The 22,294-nt window shown below is 38.5% G+C and overlaps 1 protein-coding gene across 1 annotated transcript in view; it reads left to right on the top strand.

Annotated features, from left to right (window-relative positions):
* Positions 1–4,525: 4,525 nt before the first annotated feature.
* Positions 4,526–22,294, top strand: part of ITGBL1 (integrin subunit beta like 1) — a 128,885-nt gene continuing 111,116 nt past the window's right edge. The window contains 2 exon segments of the mRNA XM_048929385.1: positions 4,526–4,692; positions 5,865–6,076. Of these exon segments, the coding sequence (XP_048785342.1) occupies positions 4,601–4,692; positions 5,865–6,076 (304 nt within the window). The 5' untranslated portion in view covers positions 4,526–4,600.

The following is a 22,294-nucleotide window of genomic DNA, read 5'->3' as shown; positions in this document are numbered from 1 at the left end:
TTAGAAACATCTAGTTTGGTGATTGTGTCTGTGACAGAAGTGATACAGAATCACTGGGAACTTCTAAGTCTCTTCATTCCAGGTTTTATAGAAAAATAATAAGTTGTGGGATTTTCAACTTCTGTTTCAATTTAGAAAGTTGCTGTGTAAGTGAATGCCTCTGCAATGTTTCTTCATACAAAAACTGGTGGTGTTACTATACTGGGCTCCATGGAAACCCAGAAGATTATTTGACAAGTTCTAGTGGTCTCCAGTTACATTTTTAAGGTTACATATTTAGGTTCTTCACTAGATGTTCTGAGTTTTGTTTTATATAAAAAAAGTCCTTAAAAATAGCATGGAATTTTGGGATTTTGTTTTGCAAATCTAATGCCTTAATCAAAGAGACAGGAAAACTAAGCTGACCACTATGAGGCCATAATAAAGGAGTAAGAAAAGTCCATCTGCTTCCCTGCACCAAGTCAAATCTGGTTTAGCAGCATGGTGTGTAATCAGAGTCACAGAAAAACAGAATGGTTGAGATTGGAAGGGACTTTTGGAGTCCAAATTCCTGCTCAAAGAGAGATGCCTAAAGCCAGCTGCCTGGGGCAGTTCAGAAGGCTATGAAATCACAGGATATCCATCACTAGTTTGGACAGGAAATTACACTAGTTCTTCTCTTGGTAAATAAAATTGCAGGGGAAAGACTCATCGCAGTCTCTCACCATATCAAATCCTGCGAACTTTTAATGAGAGCACTAACAGAGATGCACTCAAACTGATTTTCAGATGTAGGATGTTTAGCAGCATCGATTTTCTTGATTCCACATCTTTATTTGAAGACATTTCTTGTCTGACAAGCATTACTTAAAGCTATTGCTAACTTTTCAGAAGGCTGTTTAATATTAGTAGTATTGTATGTTCCATTTCCTCCTCCTCCTCGGCATCGTGTTGAATTTCTATTCTCCACTTCTCTACCACCTCTGCAGGTGATGACATAACAATGCATTGAGTGTACAACTACCAAGCACTTACAGGTCTGGAGCCTCAGTCTAAAACTTAAATATGTAGAAAAAGTAGCATTTTATGAGCACTGCTTTGTGTTGATGTACATTATCTATTGGAGAACAAAGCTCTTTACTATTGTGTCCTAAAGTGGCTGAAAAGTAGTGAGCAGTCCTCAAGTCTGTATGTCAGGTTCTCATTTAGAAAGAGACTGTCTCCTTTTAAATCGATAAAAATCCTCTCAGACCACATACTATACGTATATGCATAAATATGTATGCACAAACATTCTAAGCATAAGTAAGTAAATAAAAGACCCAAGCAAAAGATAAAAAGATAAAATCCAGCAAAGAAGCACTGAGATATTGTAATAGAGGCAAGTAGATATGGAAACAACTACTCTGGGTGCACATTTGAAATAGTCCACTCTTGAGTTGTGTAACTGTGCCTTCTAAAAATTCAGAAGGTCCACAGCCAAAATGTATGCATTACTTAAAACCCCAACAAATATAAATAAATAAAAAATAATAAAGTGATCAGGTTAGCATATCATGACAGTTGTTTTCTCCTCGTACATTTGAAGTTGCAGTTTGCAGACTGCTCAGAGGTTTTGCAGACACATATCACCAGCAGTCTGCACAGGAAAAAAAGGAAAAGGATGAACAGATGGCAACATTTTACTGTGTGGATTAAAGATAAATTTAGTGCCAAAAGGGAATTACTATCATTTAAAATGCAGAGCTTTCTACTATTTCTATTATAAACTCTACACTTCTAGCAGTACAACTTCTGACAACTACATTGTTCTTAAAACTGCTGCCTTTTTGAATTTAGAGATCTTAGGATTTTTAAATTATTATTATTTATTGATTATAACTCTACAAATAAATTTGAAAAACAACAACACGGAACAGATTGCTGTATTAAGTGTGGACTTCAGCATCCAAGGATTGTCAAAAGTGAAGGCCTGCCAACTTACCTTTTCATTACATCCATCAAAGTCAAATGCAAGAGCTTAGTGCAGTGGTAAACATTTAGAAGACTGAAACCTATAGGTTAGTCTTAATATCAGATTTTTACTGGTTGCATGAGAAAATTTTGCAATGGACAATAATACTTATAAAGAGAAGAAAAAAACTTAGAAATTTAGTATATAACATGCAGCAGCTAGATGCAGGACTGTAAATTATTTTTCCTTCTAAATATCCTTGATCATGCTACAGGACAAAATTATGCGCTCTGCGTGTAGACAGAAAGGCTGTAGACTCCATAACTTCAAGGTAATGTGTTAAAATAAGACTAAATTCTTATGTTTAATACCCCATTGGAATCAGGTTTAGTTTAATATTTTCAGGGAATAAGAATGTACACCGATTGCTCCAAAAATAATGCCTCTTATTTATTTCTGTGAGAACTACAACAGATAAAATGCATAATAACACTGTCTGTTTGCTCTGATAGACAAAATTCAAAGCTAAAAAACACTTTTTTTCAACACTGTCACCACCAATAGCTGATTTGTGCAGATAAAGTGATTAAGACCCTCTTCATTTTGTGGTGTAACAGCTGTGCATTTCTGTCTGAAACGTGGCTTGTTCTTCACGTTGCTGTTGTTACTGCTGAAATGCACAACCCACCTTCTCACTGTGCTGGCATCTCCTGTTTGGTCTCCATTTGGTTCACCAAATGTAGATGGATGTCAATAGGTGCCTTTTCATTTATTTATTTTTTTAAATGGAAAAATTCAGTTCTACACCTTTGCTTCACATGCACTTCCATGTCTTATGCCATTCTGTCAGATTGATCCTCTGCTGTGTTTTGTTGCATGGCAACAAAATGTGATGGTTTAACTGATGGGATGGTTTAACCTCTACTGCCACATTAGTACCACCTGCCTCTGATACTGGGGGCCAACATTATAAAATAGGAGGCATTACTTTTGAAGCAGCCCTTGTACATTATGACAGTACAGATTTTCTTCCTGTCTATTCTTTTGTGTTTCAATGAAAGTGCATATTTCAAATTGAAAGGGTACTATTCTGAAAATTGGACGTTATAGGCCTCAAACTGGCCTTAAAATGTTCTTTGGCATCTATAAAACCAATAGAGCCAAGTCAATTGATTGACTTACTGTTCACAGAAGGATCGTTGGCAGAACTACTTGTGTTAGCAGGAATCCTGGGAACTGTATACTTGAGTTCAATATGTTAAATCCAATTACACTTTTGGAAAAGACAGTATCTGTAAGATTTTTAACATAATTTTAAAGTTTTCTAGAACAGTATAATCTGTGCTATTCCAGATGCATAACATAAGAATAAAACAAAAGTTATTCGTTTTTTGAAAGCTACTGAAGAATTTGGCCTACAAAACACCCTCTGGAACAAATTAAATCTACAGAATGTTTCAAAACTGCTCATGTGGATGTGTAGGTAAGGATAACTATGCTGTACCACCTTAGATGGTGGAAGTTTGTTTTCTTTCTTATGAGCTTTCCACTACAGGTATGTATCAGACAGCCAGCAATTCCCCAGGTCAACCGTGGACTTACAGGGTGGCTGAGGCTGGCAGGAAGCTCTGGACCAACCTGCTCCAGACCCTGCCATGACCAGGCAGCTTTTGGAGAGCTCCAGGGAGAAGACTCAACAGTTTCTGTGCAGCCTGTGCCAGTGCTTCGGCATCCACAAGTGCAGCACTGCTCCTGGTGTTCAGAGGGAACCTCCTGGGCTGCAGTTTTTGCCCACAGCCTCTTGTCTTGACGCAGAGCACCACAGAAAAGAACCTGGCTGCATCCTCTGTGTACTCTCTTCAGGTACTTACAGGCATTGATGAGATCTCCCTAAGCCTCCTCTTCACCAGACTGAGCAGTCCCAGCTCTTGGCCTCTGCTCACAGGACAGACGTTTTGAACTCTCAGTTCTGAAGAAATGCACATGGTCATTCCTGCCAAATTTTACTCATTTGGTATGTATCTCCCTTCTTTTAGGTTAGTTTTAAGCCACTTCTAAACTCTCATGCTGATGCTCTGAAGCACTGTGCTATGTGTGTTAATGAGCTGCTGGGCATCGGCTCACTACTGATGTTTATACATCGGTGCTCACCCAGCCTGGTGCCAGCCTGTGACCTGGATCTGCTGCACTGCCTCACAGACTAGGGCTGCAGGGAGGCATCAGTCCCAACCCCTCTGCCATACAGCTTTTCTCACTGCCTTACAGGGCACATCCCAAACAGCCATCCGTCAAAGGACGTGGGGATACACATACCTCAAATATTTACGGTGCCTGCACTTTGAGACTGAGACAGTTCACTCACATCTGTGTGCGGGCCACTTTTAAAACATCAAAATAAACCATCTGGCTGCGCAACTGTTTCTAATTACTCCCCTGCCTAGACTGTAAACTTCAGGGTTTGGCACCGGCCTCCCTCCCAGAGCGCTGCCCAAATCCCGCTCCCAGGCAGCTAATCACCGCCACTGCAGCGCGGGGGGAGCAGCCCTGGAGCTGGGCTTGTCCAACTCACAGCTCTCCACACGCCCAGCGGCTCTGTCCGTCCATCCGTCTGTCCATCCACTGTCTGTCCATCTACCCAAGGGAGGCAGCAGGGGCACGGTCGGCACAATGCACGCGCAGAGGCTGCTGGGACTGGTGCTGCTGATGGTGTCGGTGGGTTCCCTGCCCAGTCTGCGGCCCGCCACCACCCCAGCCCTGTGGTAAGTGCACTGGGGAAGTGATTTTGGGGGGTTATCACCCACCTTAGGGGATGCATGATGGAGGTCTGGATGTGGAAAAAGCGGAGTGTTGTGCAGGTGTGAGGTATTTTGTGTCTGAGATGGAGAACGTTCATGCACTGAAGAGGGAAAAGTTGGACAGGGATGGTTGGTTATTCCCAAATCTTTGAATTCTGCTGCTGAGTAGAGTGGGAGCACGACCACAGACTATGTATGCTCCACTGTCTCAATGTAACAGCAAGATGAACCTTATTTTCCTTTAGGTCTTTGCCTCCTTCAGGGCCAGCACCTGCCTATGCTTATAGACAGCAGCTCTTCTATCCCAAACCTGTAACATCTAGTATCTGAGGAGTGTGGATAATACCAACCTCAGTTGTCAGCATTCCCTAGCATGGTGAACACCTGCTTTTGGCGCTTGTCACTTGGCCTTGTTCTTTGTTCTGTTTCCTGCAATCCTGGTGAGGCAGCATCTGATTCTCCTTGTGTATGTCCTGCAAGTCCTTATCTCCACTGCATGGCAGAACTGCATGGCAGAATAGCAAATCCTCAGATCTTGCATGTGTTTTCTCCTGAATTTAATAAAATCACAGCCACTGAATTTGTGCCCAGTGAATTTGTGGAAATCAGTGATTACTGCTGTTTTCTGTTCTGATGAAAGCAATATCCCCTATCTCTGACAACCAGAAGACTGCAAAATCATTACTTTCACAAATATAAATCTAGTAGAATCAACCATAAATTGCTTTTTGATATTCTGTGTTCTGGTTTTGCTGCTTAGAAGTTCTGTCTTTTGTAAAGTTTTTGGAATAATCCAGACCAAAAAGCTTTATAACAGATAATCAAATTGTACATGTAGTATGTATATGTGCAGATAGGTATGCATACATACCAGGTACGTGTGAAAGAGATGGCCCTAATGCAGTTTAACATGATAATTAATATACAACATAAGCATTCGTGCAGATAACAAGGATATTTCTGATAAAAAGGGTTAAAAACAAGTCATTTCAGGAAAATGGTAGTTTGAAAGCATAAACAAAGCTGTGGCATTAAAAGTGATGATGTTGGGAATGGCTGAAGCTGTGACAGCGAGGTGGTTTGCTCATTAGCACCTGGCTTTGACCACAGCTTCTTCTCTTGGCTGTCCTTCTCAGGAGCTCCTCGGGCAGCCCTGTTTTGTGCCTCCTGCCCCGTGCTGAGGCAGAGCTCCGGTGCCGTGTTCCGGGAGGCCCACTGTGCAGTGGCAGGGGCAGGTGCGACTGCGGGGTCTGCATCTGCCAAGTGACGGAGGCTGGCAAATATTATGGGCCGCTGTGCGAGTGCCAAGACTGGGTGTGTGAGATCTACGACGGGAAGGTCTGTGGAGGTAAGAAGCTACTGTGGCAATTGGAGCTTTAGGAAATGAAGTCCAGAAATATGTTGGAAACACAGCGTGTAGATAAAGCAGAGACACAGTCATCTATGCACCTTACAGTTTTGTAAGATAATAGAATCATTTAGGTTGGTAAAGATCTTTGAGATCATCGAGTCCAACCATAATTTAGGATCTTTAATTTTTAACTATTAATTAGTTTTTTTTACTGAGTCTCCTGACATTGAGAAGTGGGAAAACTCTAAATGGGGTTTTTGGCTGATTGGAGGATTAAATGTCACAAGTCAAAGGAATTGCCTGTGCCATAAGATGGGACTTTGCCCACTTTTTAGCAGCAAGGGCAAAAGTAGGAGTCACACTGGTATGGAGACTCTATAAACTGCATTTTGAATCTAACACAAAATGCAAGACTGTATGCTTTTTTTTTAATGTAACATTGCTGCATTTGAACTGCTCACCTACCAGTGGTGTGCAATTTCTATCAAGGCTTTAAACTGTTGCTAAACAATTTGTTGTGTCTTGTAATGTTTTTCTTCTCCTGCTATGAGGAAGAATATTTGCTGTAACAAGTATCATGCTGAAGGGTATAAATACCAAAACAGTTTTACTCCAAGTAGAGATAATGCTGTCCAAACAGAGACTTAAAACAATGTAATTGTGTTGTGGTTTCTGAGATTTCCCCACTAACACTCTATCCTTTAATGGCAGATTAAATGGCGTACATTTCTGGGACAAAATTTAGCCCCTGCCAGTTGCTGGAGCACGTCACTTGGTTTGCATCTAAACATTATCACTCTTTCATCTTTCCAGCTGTCTTTACTTAAGTTTCTGGGCTATTTCTGTCAGATTTTGGAGGGTTTTTTTTCTTTAAAGAAGCTTAGAATAGGATTTTAGAGAAAAGCAAGAAGAAATGCCATCACATTCCTAAGGGGATTCAGTCTGGATCTTGATGAAACGGGTCACATGGGCACTTCATTTCTTGTGTCCCCGCTTAAACAGCTTTACCAGATTCACACAAACGTGTCATCTTTTCAGGCCAAAAACTGCAATTAGGTCAATGGGAATGTTACAGGAATTCTACTAGTAAGAGGATAATACAGATGCATTCCAGCAGTGGGTTTGGCAAATTCTGTAGGAAAAAAAGAGCAACTTACTTTAGCAACAATGTAGCTAAGAAGTCCAATACTAATATGAGAAGATCAAGAATGGGTTTATAAGAAAAATATTTGTATTTGGCACCTATGACTTTATGGAGAAACTGATTTATAGACTCTCTAGTCAGCAATATAAATCTAGTTACACAAGAAATATCTGACAACTGCTGTTCATGTCAGTGCTTGCTGCCCCAGAGGTGAATTTTCTGATCAGTGGTGTGATCTCAGTATGCTTGGTACTGTTTCTTGGGGGCAGTTATACAGTTAAACTGAAAGGTCCTCCAATTTTATTAGTTTATTGCAAATTCAGTTGTTATGTTCCTGTTAATGTTCTGTTAATGTGGCTGAAAGTTTTGCTGGTGCTTTGCTGGAAAGAGGTGCTGACAGGATAAACAAACCCAAGAGATTTCTAATGATAGTTTGTATAACACTTTATATATCAGTTTAAAAATGCAAATGTTAAGTGATAAATGTTTTTTCAAAAACATTTTTGAAAATTTTGTAGTTGTCACTTCATCTAGGTGGAGTACTGAAGCAGCATTATCACTGCATTCTCAAAAACCAAAATTCACTCATCTGCATTGAAAGTAGTAAAAAAAAAAAACAAAAAAAAACAAGAAATAGTACACACTTATGGGGAGGGAAATAGCTGAGTTTTTTTGCTTGTTTGGCTTGTATTTCTTGTCAGTAGTAGAGTCAACTTTGTTGGAGTTCAGAGTTGATCAGCACTTCAGGAGAGCAGATCCCAGGTAACTTTTTTGGAGGCTGAGATGCATAGTATGGACCTGGTCAATGGAAATCATATTCCATTCCAGTCTATGCACTCCTTCCTGGTCAGGTTTACTGTAACTGGCAAGAGGGTGATCCATGCACTGCATGACTAACATCTCCCTTGTTCCTTCCAGAAATATTCTGATGGCAAATTTGCAGGACTACTGCCCTTTCATGTGGTTGACAGTGGCATAGATATTGATCCTCAAAGACTTATGTGACTTCTTTTATTTGCCTTTCAATCCTGTGGTCTTATTTTAAAGCACGACAGAAAAACATAGACGGTATTTTGATCTCGTTACACCAGATTTTCTATGTATGCCACATACGGAGAATTTCATAATCTTGTCTTCATATTCTGAGAAAAAGATACTGATACTGCTATTACAGTAATTCACTGCGTGAATTTACCACTTGCGCATACAATCAAGTCTTGTCAAGTCTCTATTAGTTTAAGTCTTTGTCTATTAGTTCCTCCTCTTAGACAAATTTAGAATATTCCATCAGAAAGAAAAATTGTATGTTGACTGTGAAGGACCATTCACTCAACAGTACCTTCTGTTTCTTTGCATTAAGCCATCAAGCTGATTTCCTAGGTACGGAATGCCTTCCTTTCTTTGAATCCTAGAGCAAATTTTTTGACTCAGTGATGAAATTATATTCCTTCTAGATGAATAGCCAAGATCTCTTACTGAATTTCTGTACCTTTTCTTTCTTCATTTTTTCATTTTTTCTTTTTTTTTTTTTTTCTTTTTTTTCTTTTTTTTTTCTTTTTTTTTTTTTTTCTTCTCCCTTTCCCCCCCTATTTTTAATTTTATGTATACTGCACTATTTCATGCTAGTCTATCCTGATAAGTATAATAGCAATTGGAGCTGAGGGGGACTACATGCAGAATTTTGAGACACTAATTGAATATTCCTCTAGACAGCCAGGGCATCTGAGTTGAATGTTGTTTCAAGAGAGCTACTTTTCATCCTGCCAGAGTGATGGCTTTTTCAAGTGGTTGATATGTAATCACTAGTGATATTCATATTCAGAGTTGGACAGACAGAGTTGTCTGTCACTAGTGCCAAAGATAGTTATCTTGGCGTTTCCCTGCCAATCAGTTCAGACACACGTTCACTTCCATCTCCTGTCCCAAGCTAAACAACATACTTAGTTGATCAGTATGCAGTTCTTCCACGATGCTTTCTGGGTCAGATCCACCTTCTGGACCAGATGCTGGAGACCCTTATTCAGAAGATGGAAGGCCTGAAGATAGAAGTCCATCTCTGTATCTGTTGTTTTTTCTTTTTGCATTATGTAAGCAATAAAAAATAAATTATTCTGTAAGTAATGAAGAAAAGCAGATACAATGTCTCTCCTGTCCTTTTAATTTCCCTTGCTTGAGACTTCTCTGCCCTATTACCGTTCCAAGATGTTTCCAGATGCTTTGGAAGGAATTGTGACTAGTTTTTTCTCTTTGGGTAAGGTAATGGGTGATTTTTTCAAGGAGTTAGAAACAAAGAAGAGAGTGATCCATTGGATCCCCTCTCCTCCTCAGTGGTCTTTTTATCTTCCTGCTGTACCTTGAGAGTGCAGTGAAGAGTGAAATCCCAGTACTGCCATTCTCTTTGCAGTGCTGGTGACATTTGTATTTTGCCATTTGTTGCTGGTTTTCCAAGTAGGAGATAAAAGTAGGAAGACTGCACACCACTGAATCAAAATCTCAAAATATTTATACCTCATTCAGGGCAGAAAGTGTATTTGTTGCTGTTTATTTGCAAATAGCAGTTTTGACCTCAGACACTTTCATACTGCCTTGGGCTTTCTTAGTGTATCTGGAGCCTGTGTTGTGTGCTAAGGAAAACAGAATGTGGCATGGATTCCTATCAAAGAGTTGCTTGACACATATTTGCCTTTGGTTTCGCAGAATAGAAGAAAATCAATTTTAGTGGATTTTTTAAAATGTCTTAGTTTTTGTTGCTGTTAAATATGTCTGTGATTAACAAGGGTAGAGAAAGTAAACTATGTATAAACTTCCATGACTAACTGTAATGAGAACATTCTAGGTGTTCCTAGAGAACAGATGTGGAATGTACCAGCTGGAACACTAGAGATTTTACTGCTCATATCTAATGGGGTCAGACACAACCCTGTGACAGCTGAAAAGAGTCCTGTGGAAGGAAAAGGGTCCTCTATGTCCACAACTAATTGATTAGCTTTGTTTTTTCCATAGTTATTAAGATCTGATAAACAATTTTTCCCCTTCCAGACTGAAACTGAGAATGGAATTCAAAGAACTTGCAGAGCTTTTATTGTCCACAGTTTTATATTGCTGATATTCAAGATAGGTAAATTCAAGCAGTCTTGGATTCACCTGCAACTGTTGTAGTTCCAAAAGCGGTGTGTGCATTCATACCAGTGACAAATGAGGAATGAAGAGAATGGTTAGACAGAGATTTCAAAGCAGATTACTCTTGCAGCCTGGAAGGCCAACAGTATCCTGGACTGCATCAGGAAAGGGGTGACTAGCAGTGCAACAGAGGTGATTTTTCCCCTCTACTCTGCGCTTGTGAGGTTCTGTCTGGAGTATTGTGTTCAAGCCTGGGAACCCCAGTACAGAAAGGTGGATGTGGAGCTGTTGGTGCAGGTCTAGGGAGAGGGCATGAAGATGAGCAAAGAACTGAAGCACCTCTTCTGTGAAGAAAGCATGAGGGATTGGTCCTGTTTTATTTGGGGGAGAAGACTCCAGGAAGATGAAAAGGAGCTTACAAGAAGGAGAAGGACCAACTTTTTACACTGTCTGATAGTAATAGGACAAAGAGGAATGGCTTTAAACTAAAAGAGGAGAAATTTAAGTTAGAAGTTTAGAAGAAATTTTTTACACAGAGGGTGGTGAGGCACTGGCACAGGCTGCCCAGAGAGGTTGTGGATGCGCCCTCTTTGGGGCCGTTCAAGGCCAGGTTGGATGGAATCCAGGGCAGCCTGATCTAGCAGCTGGCAACGCTGCCTATGGCAGGGGGGATTGGAACTAGCTGATCTTTAAGCCTACACCCTTTCGTGAACATACATGTTTCATTTCCATTAATATGGAGAAGATGGATGATAGATAATAAATGGTGTACTTACTGTTACAGGAGAGTGTATTAATGATCTTAACCTGCTTTGGCAGTGGATTGTTTTAGTAAGTGTTCTTATGACAGCCTTTATAAAAGAATTGACTTTCTTTGTAACTTTTTCTATGCTTATTTAAAATTCTATTATTAATAAGTTGTCCTGCAAACCATCCATTGCTTCTACTACTATACTGTAGACCTTTTGTTTCTTTCAGCTTTTATTCACCCTAAAAAGAGGGGATTTATTTCAGCCCAAACCACTTGCAATTTCTGCCTGTAGTAACAGTTATACATCTAAAAACGTGTATCTATATCCAGAAGTATGTTTCTCTGCAGTCCTCTGTTTTAAGTGTGAGTACGGAGTGAAAACAGTGTTTTTTAAACCATATTTTCAAAGGCTATTTTGAAACTTCCCTTCCTGTTAAGTGAGTGGGTTTTTATTAGCAGACAGAGATTCTGAAGATGGAGAGTGGGCTGAAACATCAACTCAAGCAGCAACATGATCAGATTTTCATATAAGAAATAATAAGGCTTTAAAAGAGTTTAATTGCACCTGTCTCCCTTCTTGAAAAGCAATTCCTAACGCTACTAAGACACCCTTCATCCTTTCATTTGTCCAACCGACAAGCACCACTGACAAAAGCCAAGGTATTTTCTCATCAGTGACTTGAAAAGTGGCAGTCAGAGTCTTCCCACAAATATCTGGGTCTCTTTATGGGGAAAGTGGCCAGGAACTCTGACACTGGTCTGGAAATCAGTGGACTGAGTAATAATTTCATGACGTGGAAAATGTTGCAGCCAACCTGCTATTGCCTGGCAGCCGCATGCAGCAGCAGATGTTGTATCTGGAGAAACTGGTCACAGCACTGTGTTCCTGGGGGAAAGTTATTCCAGCAGCTTTTAAACTGGAAAGAACAGCAGCAATGAATGAGTTGTACAACTGTGGTCTGACTTTCAGAGATAAAGTTGAGGCCTTCTGTTGCAGAATCGTGGAAGTTAGTACTGCAAATGTACTTGTTTTTTTGTCTGCTATTTTTATAGGCAGGTTAATTCTGTGGAAAGAAGATAAACAGTAATAAATGTATTTAAAATCATGGAGTGGTGTTGAATCACTTTGCTAGAATATTATTGTAAGACTGGAGCTTCTAGTGACCATCTTTTGAATGAATTATCTTTGTTCTCAGTTCTGTTTCAAGCCACAGATGATCCTCATCATGAACACAGCCAGTGTAATGAAGCATAACTCCCAGTTTGAGCTTAGGAACAGATCCAAGTGACAGCTATCACTGAAAGAAAATTGCCCATCATCTTTAAAAGGGCAGTTTCTCTAAATGGGAATTGAGAATTTAGGAGCAAGTGCAATTGAATACAGCTGCTCTCCATTTATGTGGGTTCACATACAGTTCCATTTGTAAAAATCCTTTTTATTTAAAACAGAATGCCTAAGATCAGTTTTTACAATGATCATTTCTAAACAATAGCAACAATAACAGTACAATTTTCAGTTGGCCCAGCCCTTATTTAACTTCATAAGCCTGGCATGCTCTGGAGAACTCTTAAAACTCTGTCCTTTCTGCTTCTGTAAATGAAAACCCATCTGAGAACTACTCTGAACAAATCACTGAGCAACCTGTTCAGAAGCTCAAGATGCAGTGCACCTTTTTCCAAAGTACGCCTTTCACATTCCGTGGCCCATCATACACAGAGACCAGAGCATTTCCCACTGCATCATTTTTCCCCAGGACTGCTTAATGAATTGAGGCATAGAGGAAAAATATGGGAGTGTATCACTAGATTTGTTGTTGTTGTTGTTGAACCACTTTCCTTTGTATACAGTCTCTGATAAACAGAGAGGCTTAACTGTGGCATAAATTTCTGTATCACAGCAAAAAATAATTTCACACTCAAGATTTACAGTGTTCCTACGAGCCTTCTATGTGATACACAGACGCACAAGAAATGACTGAAGATGGAACTGGCAAACTCAAGTTTGAGTTATGTAATTTGTTAGATGTAGAAGTGGATCCTGTCACTCCTCTTTACTGCTGGGGATAAAAGATGTCTTAATAAAAGCTAATACTATGGCTTCTTTTTTTATCTTAAAAGAAACCTATATTTTCCACTGACATAAGTCTAGTGAAATCAATACAGCTATGTAAACAAGAAAATTGGTCTCCACATTTCCTCCCTTTGTTTGACCAGAGTCTCCAGTTAATAGCAGACAAATATCACAGGAACATCGTACAGACTATGACATTTACTTGCAAAGAATGGTAAAATAGTAGTAATAATAACGAAATCTTCAAAGTTAAGAATGCTTTCAATCTCAACAACATTTTAACATGATTTCTGTGCTTCGTTTTTGTGTCCTTCTGTGTATATTAGTACTTGAAAGACTTCCATGTAATTCAGCAGATTGGCAGAAAATCTACCAAATGTTTTTTTCTCTAGACTTAACAGAAATGTGACTTTTGTATGAAAACATTCTGATAAATGAAAACATAATTCTTTTAGAGTTAGTCTTCATTGTATTAATTAAGAAATGACACTGTTGGAACTATCCCAAGTTCTATTAAATGGTCTACTGATTTGGAAAGTTACAATTAGAAAAACATTTTTTAATTGGAAGAGCAGGATAGTTGTCAGTCTACTTTCTTTTCACCATCTTAATGCTTTTGTATATGAGCTCTGTGGAATTCTATTTTGTAAATAAGAAAATTCTAATTGCTTAGAATTTGTATCTGCTACACTTACATGCAGGTTAGAAAAGGCTCTATTCACAGATATTGTCCAGATTAGATATCATTATTTCTCCCTAGGTGGTTTCAAAGGAGCATGTCACACAAGAAGGTTTTAGATGAAGTTCTTGCAGTATAATTCGTCTAAATAATACAGTAGACACAGATTTCACTTTATTTTGTGTCTAACAAATGCACTCAGATTATTTTAAAATAAAGTTATTCAGCCTTGTACTTAACTTAGCAATCTTTTTTAAGACAAGCAAGTAATTTCTGGACCCTCTTACAGACTTTTCTTCCTTTGTCTTTCAGATTTACAGGTGTTGTCTTGACTTTTCCTCCATCTTTTTCTGCACAGGCAATGATTTCTAGCCCCAGTCTGAAAATTTTGACTATCTCCAAATGCCAGATCGTTTTTCCTAATACCACTCCCTGCTCTCAGAGTCTTTGCTGCTTTTTGGGTGGTCTCTATCTGGTCCAGTTCTTTGGCACTACTCTTAACGGGTTTCCTAATCCATTCTTCTAGCTCATCAAAGAGCAATTTCTGTGAAGACCTGGGTGAGTGTTTGATCCACTTTGGCTGTCTTTACACTTCCTGGTGGCTGTTTCTCAGACCAATGACCTTTGCTGTTGTCCCAGCAGGAATTCCTCAGATTTTCACAGGCTTGTAAAAGTTAACCACAGTTGTATGAAATTAAATACTTATTGTTAAGTCATGCTTTATTCATGTGAGTGCTGTTCAGTAGTAAAAGCTGTTGGTAGAATATGACGCTAAACCATGGAATCCTTAAAATAGGCTTAAATTTTTTCCCACTGTCCCCTTTTCCGTGGCTGGAGTAGGTGGCCCAGCACAACAAAATTTTTTTGTTCATTATGTTTCTTATTCCCAAAGAGAGAGCATTTCTTGCACACAGTGTTAAAGGTTGCCTGAGGGAGGCTGTGGGATTTCTGTCACAAGGAGTGGTTCAAGAGCAGGCTGGACAAGTAGCTGTCAGAAGTGAAAAGCATCCACTTGTTTGTGCCGCCAGGCACAGAATTGGTCCAGATGATTTCTTCCAGAGATCTCTTTGAGGCTGATTTTCTTTGATGCTGCTGCTAGGCCAATTCTCTGGCCTGGTGTCCTGCCCTAGTGAGGAGTATAATGAATAAATAATGAACACCCTAGTGAGGTAGTATAATGAAATTTTTTGTCACACTATCATGTTTCTAAATGTAATAATTTGTTGAAAGGGATGACTAATCATAGTTTTTAATCTGTTGACACTGTGAACTTTCATCTTTCTTTAAAAAATAGATGTCTGTTTCCAGTTTGTGTGACTCCATTTTTAAATGACCGTTATCAAGTCTTTACGCAAGAGCAATCCCGCGAATGAGATTGTTTGTTTAAAATGTAAACCTACTTTCAACAACGAGGCATAGATCAATGTGGTGGCTTGACTTCTGTAATAAGTTGGGAGTCATTGGAAAACTTTTTTTTTTAATCAAACCTTTGTAATGGGAATAAAGTAGAGGAAGTATTAAACAGAAGCATTTCTGTTGTTTCATTTGCTCTGTTTAACCACATGCAGTCTTAGTTAATGATTGACTGAGGATAATAGGTAGGAAAATTGAATGTTTAGCCTGCAGTTTGATGTAGGATAATACATATCACAACAACAATGGTATTCTAGAAGCTCCTTTTTCTTTTTTGGCCCCATTAAACAGCAAATAACTTAATTCCTACTTAAACAGGAACTCCATCTGTTCTGTATATTTCACTGAAAGTAAACATGTAAAAATGTTTTTTTTTTTCAGATTTTTTTTTTTAAATATATATATAAAGCAGGATTGTACTTCTAATAAAATTATAGTCATAGACCACGTTTTGGAACACTGCCTTGGGATATGAATTTCCTATATTTTCTCAGTACAAAATTATACCCTCCTTTGCTTTGACAGCAGTGGACTGTATCCTGTGTTGATGAAAACATTATGTAGATGGATGGCAAGTCAAAAGATGTGGCATTGACGGGGTATAATATTTTTATCAACCTGATTACTGTCACAGAAGTGGGAATGTGCAAATTGCTCCTGGCATTCCCTTCTTCACGTTAAAATAACCCATATGTACACAGGGAAATCTGAACACAAATCTGTATGAATATTCCTTTTTCCTTCTTTACCTCGGTAGGTCTTCCTCCATTGCCTGTGCATGTGGTCTTCCTCACAGTTCTTCTGCACATTCATGGGAAGGGAATGTGAAATTCTACCTCTCTGTATTCTTTTCTCTTTTTCTCATGCATGAATGAAAATAAAAATATCACTGCTTATCTTTTCCTTCATTGCAGTGTCCCTCACATCCCTGTAGTGCTTCATGGAGCCATGTGGCTTCAATGGCATAAAGTCATTCATTGTTCACTGCTGCTGAGAAGTAATGATTTCCAAAGATGCTGTAATGGAAATATCTGCAATTGTAGACCAAAATGACTTTGTGGTACTTCAAAGTATTTTTATGGTAACCTTGGGAAAAAATATTTTAGAGGATGTGTTATGTTGCTCCAACTGTGCTGCACAACAGAATTGTCACCTCATAAGAGCAGTGACAAAGGCCGATCCTGAAGAGTCACATTGTCGTGACATAACGGACAGTCCCACCACACACTCTGTTCTTTCCCCTTTTGCTCTGTTTTTTCTCCCCATGTGAATCACAGAAGTGATTTTAAATGTCTTTCAGTGAGTCATATGGTATTGCTGATGGATACTATTGCTAATTCTGTTTCCACTTTCATGTCACTGTGTACAGATCCTCTCTGAGGGCTGCCATTTATTTTGGTCATCTACTTGACAATTTTATAATAAGAACTTGCTTTCCTTAAGATTTCCTCTTTTTTTTTTTATTTATTTATTTTTTTTTTTTAGATGGTAATGCCAAAACCTCGAGCTATAGTTTGTATTCCAAACTGTCCATTTAATTTTCTAAATCTCTTTTCAAAAATGGACCAGACTGAGCCGTACATTGGCTGCGTACGTCCTCACACCTTCTGGCAAGCATCAGCAGCCAAGAATTCCACTCTATTGTGGTTTATCGGTTGGCTGAAAAAGAATCGAAATGTACGCAGAAAATGTAATGTGGTGGAAGTGAGAGAAAAAAAAGGTTTGAAGGTTGAAAACAAATGTAAAGAATTTGTATACAAGCAGCAGCTGGAATGTATGAGAATATATGCATTACAAAGTGTTCCTCAGAGCTGGAAAGCACAAGTCTGACTTAGCAGCCATATTTTTTAAGCTCTGAACTAATTTTATGATGATAACATTCACAAAATTTCTAATCCAGTGGCTTCTTTCAGTCTGTAAGTGAAGGAGACAAAAACCAGAAGACATTGTGCATGTGGAAGGGGAGACTAAACTGGCAGATGCCAAAAGTTGATAGGGAAATACAATCAGCTTTCCATGTGAAAAGGTAGCTGAGAAAATCCTGTTTTAGACAACTGGATAGACAAGACAGAACTCTGGAAAAAATGTGAGAGAGAGCCAAAAAATGAGATGAGTTTAAAATTAGAACAGATGCGACTCAAATGCACAGGAACAACTCTGTGAGCAGCACTTCACCATCTAAACACCAAAAACATTCTTCTGAGTACTGTAGATACAAGTTGGTGCCAAGTCAGGTTGAATTTTTATTCTTGATTTTGAGATGTGAACCTTAAAGTCTCACTGTACAGTAAAGAAATTATAAGCATTTTAAATGTTTTTAATTGCCACCCATTCTGCTGCTCTTGCATGTAGTTTTACTGCTGGAAGAACGTGTATTTTGGCCAAAGGCACACTTTGATATACCTGGTTTTCAAGTACTTCCAGAGGTTATATAACAACATAAGTTCTACTGGGAATTTCTTGGTCTATAGAATTGTCTCGAAACAACATTTTTCTTTGCAAGATACTACTCTAGTGCTGCATTCAGATTTCAGTTCATTTTTGTATGCTGCTTTCCAAAACATTATGGTAAGATATGCCATACAAGGCTCTCTGCAGACAACATATTACGTACCATTTACATCAACCCTCAAATTCAATGCTTTTGTTTTTTTCTTAAACATTTTTTCCTTCTGTAGTTTGACATGTTTGGAACATTGGATAAATTTTGGTCTTTTGCACTAAGAAACTGAGAACATTCTTTAATTCACAAGTATAGGGAATCATAAGTGATAAAGATCTGTGCAGTTTTCTGAATAGGTTTGTGGGTTTCTGTCTGTGTTTTAAACTAATACCTTCACGAACTTTCAAGATATATTTTTTGATTCCTAAGTGATGAAATGTGGTCCTCTTAATCCCATAGAGAATTAGAGTTGGTAAAGTGACAGAAACATTGGTATTGGAACAAATAGCGTAGAGTATACCTAGAGGCAACTGTTCATCTTGGATAAGCAAGAAGATTTCATCAGAGGATTAAAGAAAGGATTTCAACACAGAAGATGAAATGAAGAGACAAATAGGCACAGGGCTGCTAATATCTGTTAGAAAAAAACATACGTATTTCCTCATTACTTTGCCTGCCAGAAAAAAAAAGACCAGTGTTTGTAGTGGTTGTGGTGAAGTTAGAACATACAGAAAGGACTCAGTTACAAGTGGCAGATGTTGCACAGGAATGTTTCTCAGGCAGCAAAAATGACTGGCTTAGGAAAATTGAACTAGAGGGACATTAACATCAGCTATACTGAGACAGCATTTTCAGGCTCTTATTACCACTGGTATTGGTAGTAGCCACCTCTGTGTTACCATATTGTTTATTTTGTACATTTCCACAAGAGGCAGACTAACCTCCCTATCAAAAGAGGAGTTTCTACTCTCCTTTCTGAAATCCAGATGTACAGTTAAGCTCTGCTCCCCACCAAGAATCTATTTAATGTCAGAATCAATCAATTATTTTATTTATTTTCATGAGAAATGCTAGTTTTTTTTCATGCAGAAATTTTGATGGAAAAGAAATGAATATATGAGTTTACTTTCCCCAAGGCATATTCCTTTTTCTATATACCCCCTAAAAAACACCAGATATAATAATGCATTTTTACATGTATATGTGCCATCACAAAATAAGGCTTGCTTGATCTCAGTGCTATTATGTTTTACCATCTTGTTCCATCAATGTCAGTTAAACTGTAAAAGCAGGAAGATGACGATGGTTTGCAGCCAGCCTATTAGAATAGAATTACTTTAGATTGGAAGGGACCTGAACAGCTCAGCTGTCCCAGACTCCTGCTAAATGCAGGGCCAGCTTCGAACTGGGATCAGTTGCTCAGAGTCATCACAGATGTTGTCAAAACATGTCTATTTGTCAGGCTAAAAAGACTCAAAAGAAGTACAAATGCACTTCTGCTGAAATAGTGCTTAATTTATCCGACTCATTTAACAGAAATTAGAAACAGTTAAAAATATTTTGTGACATAAGGTGAGATGGGTTATGAAACCAAACCAATTTATTTAGCCAATTTCTTTATTAAAAGTGTAATATTTTTATTATGAGAATTGTTATTTAGAAATCTATAATTCAAATTAGAAACAAAAAGCAGCTCTTGAAATAAGCAGAAGCAGATTTTTTTTATTTTATTTTTTTTGTGTCTTGGATTGTCTTTGAAGAAATGGCTGTTAATTAGGCTAGTTCTGCCTCACTTATTAGCATGCTGCCAGTCCATCTGCCCTAGGCTACTTGTAGTATCTTACGTTTCTCTGATGTCGTCAGCCTCCAATAGACATCTTTTTCTACTGAATACAAACTAAATGACTGAGTTGATTATTCCTAGGCTTTCCATGAAGTACATGAAGTAGTCATGAACATGACTACATGAAGTAGTCCGGCAGTGGAGAATTTTTGAAGTTGTAGGACCTTAAATGTTCATCAGGAGAAGATAACCTGAAAGAGCAAACATGAAAATTTCATCTTTCAACTAAAAAACAAAGAATATCTGATTTTTTCTTGGGACCTACCATTACTATTAGCATAGAAACCAATCATAAAACTACTATATGTGTCAGACTTTGTGTCTAATAGGAGGTCATCATTAATCAAAAGCAGTGACATGGTTCATCACAGCTGTGTCAAGTTGTGTTGCCACTGGTCACTGGACGCTTAGTGACTCCAAGACTCCTGATTTCCATGAAGTTTGGCTGAATGTCTGTTCTAGCACTTGATTACAGCCTTGTAATCCTAAATTACTGTAAATAATCCTGTAAACTAAATTGGAAGATCATGTTTCCCCAGCTCAGTTTGTCTTTAGGACAGTTTAACTTTATGTGTTTCATATTCTTTTCTATAAGTGAAACATAATGCTTACCATCTATTTTAGAAAGTAGTTGAAGACTTCAGAGGTCTTTGATTTTAAAAATATTGACAGTATTGATTCCAAATAGTCAGTCTGGGTTTGTCTTTTAAGCCTGACATCAGGAATAAAACTACCAACAGAAAGTTAAATAAAAAACCTGCCTGAGATCTATTCATCCATCAGCAGGGAAGTAAACAGTTTATGATTGCCTGCCTTACTTTTCTATTACTGTCTATTTGTTCTTCCTACCCTGTTATTACTCCATGAATCCGCTGAAATACCCTCTGATTCACTTTCAAACTATTTTCAGAAACACCTCTCAATTCTGGCTTTATATTTCATTGTTTATTAAATAAGAAAAGGTATTAGAGATTTGCTTTATTATGAAGTTCTGCCTAGTCCTGAGAACTTAATGCTGTGTGAGATTTCAGTTTGGTAGAAACTGAAAACTGATTTCCTTGATAAAATATACACCAGGAAATGCAGGTAGCAACAGTAAGAGGCCCTGGATTGCCTCTCCTTTGGTAATAAGAAAGGATAAGGGAGACTTGCTTCAGCAGGATGGATAGTCTTCTGACATCACCTCTTCATCTGTTTATGAGGGTGGGTAGAGATAGAAGAAGGGGGAGTGGTCTTAAACTGAGACAGGGCAGGTTTAGGTTAGATATTAGGAAGAAGTTTTTCACACAGAGGGTGGTGACACACTGGAACAGGTTGCCCAAGGAGGTTGTGGATGCCCCATCCCTGGAGGCATTCAGGGCCAGGCTGGATGTGGCTCTGGGCAGCCTGGTCTGGTGGTTGGTGACCCTGCACACAGCAGGGGGGTTGAAACTAGATGATCATTGTGGTCCTTTTCAACCCACGCCATTCTATGATTCTATGATTCTATAATTCTATGATTATGTGTTCTGCTTTGATTTTTCACATTTTCTTGTACCCTTTAGCTTTCTAAACAATGTGTCTGTATATTTTTAATTATCACTTTGTTGTTATGCCTTGCATGTGAGAAGGGAGAGATGCTCATGCTACTAGAAAGTCACCAGGCTGACTCAAGTGGATGGCTGATTCCTTGACTGCCTTGAAGGTGGTGAGCAAGCACATGAATGCAGCCCACCCCAGGACATGGAGAAAATATGTTTGCTTTCTAGAAAGGCATATTGCCTGCAATTACTGTCTGTCTCATATGCCTGTGATTTCCTGTGTGTAATTTAACTTGTTTATCTGACCAAAGCATTTAATTCCCCACTCACCCAGAGAAAAGGTTAGAAATGTGGAGCTCCACAGGTTTGCTGGATGTCTTCATGCACCTACTGGGGTGTGCACCAGGACAGAACCAGTTTTGTGGCCTAAATAAGGTGAACCAAGGAGGCTCTGCATGCAGGAGAAATGTGCTTCCAGGGCTGTACCAGCTCCCAGAGAAATGGTGGCTAGGCTTTGAACAAGGAGACAGGAGGACACCAGATCCAGGTTTTTGGCCTGACATGCCATCCTGGTAAACATTTATGTCAGATAATAAAGCATATGGTAAGCCAGAAAGTCTTGGGGTACCCTGTTCATTTTTCCCTATTAAAAAACAAGTAATTCCATTGTAAGTATACAAGAATGATGCAATTCAAAGCAGAACAAGATCCCAAAGTGACATTTTGTGTTCATTTCTTAATTCAGATCTATGTATTCCTATAGGAAATTTAATTCAATGACTTAAAGGATTTCCTTTTCTTTTTTTCCTTCTCTATTTGCCTTTACTTTCTTATTCTTTCTCTAATATTTTTGGCATATAGTGTCAATGTTGCTTTAGCGTTATTAAATGCATTTTGTAATTTACTACTGAGGATGACAAGTTGCTCCTGCGGATTTTTGTGTATTGGATTTTGATTTAAAAATAGAATATGGAAAGGTTATGGGGAAAAACTATAGCAATACCCTTGCCAAATGAAGTCACCAATTTTAGGATCATCTTTATCTCTTACCTTAATATTATTCTATAGAAAGATTTAAAACATTTTTTATTTGTTGAGTAAGGCAATGATACATTTTTCCTAACTTTTATCAGAAAAGTAAAAGTTACCGTAGTGCTCCAACACTCAAAATCCTTTTTATTTTTAATAACAAAACAAGGAAACAAAGAAAACCATAATAATTTTAGAAGAA

The sequence above is a fragment of the Lagopus muta genome, chromosome 1 (genome assembly GCF_023343835.1).
Source record: "Lagopus muta isolate bLagMut1 chromosome 1, bLagMut1 primary, whole genome shotgun sequence".
NCBI classification, from domain to species: Eukaryota; Metazoa; Chordata; class Aves; order Galliformes; family Phasianidae; genus Lagopus; species Lagopus muta.
This window is presented reverse-complemented; position numbering and strand designations above follow the sequence as displayed.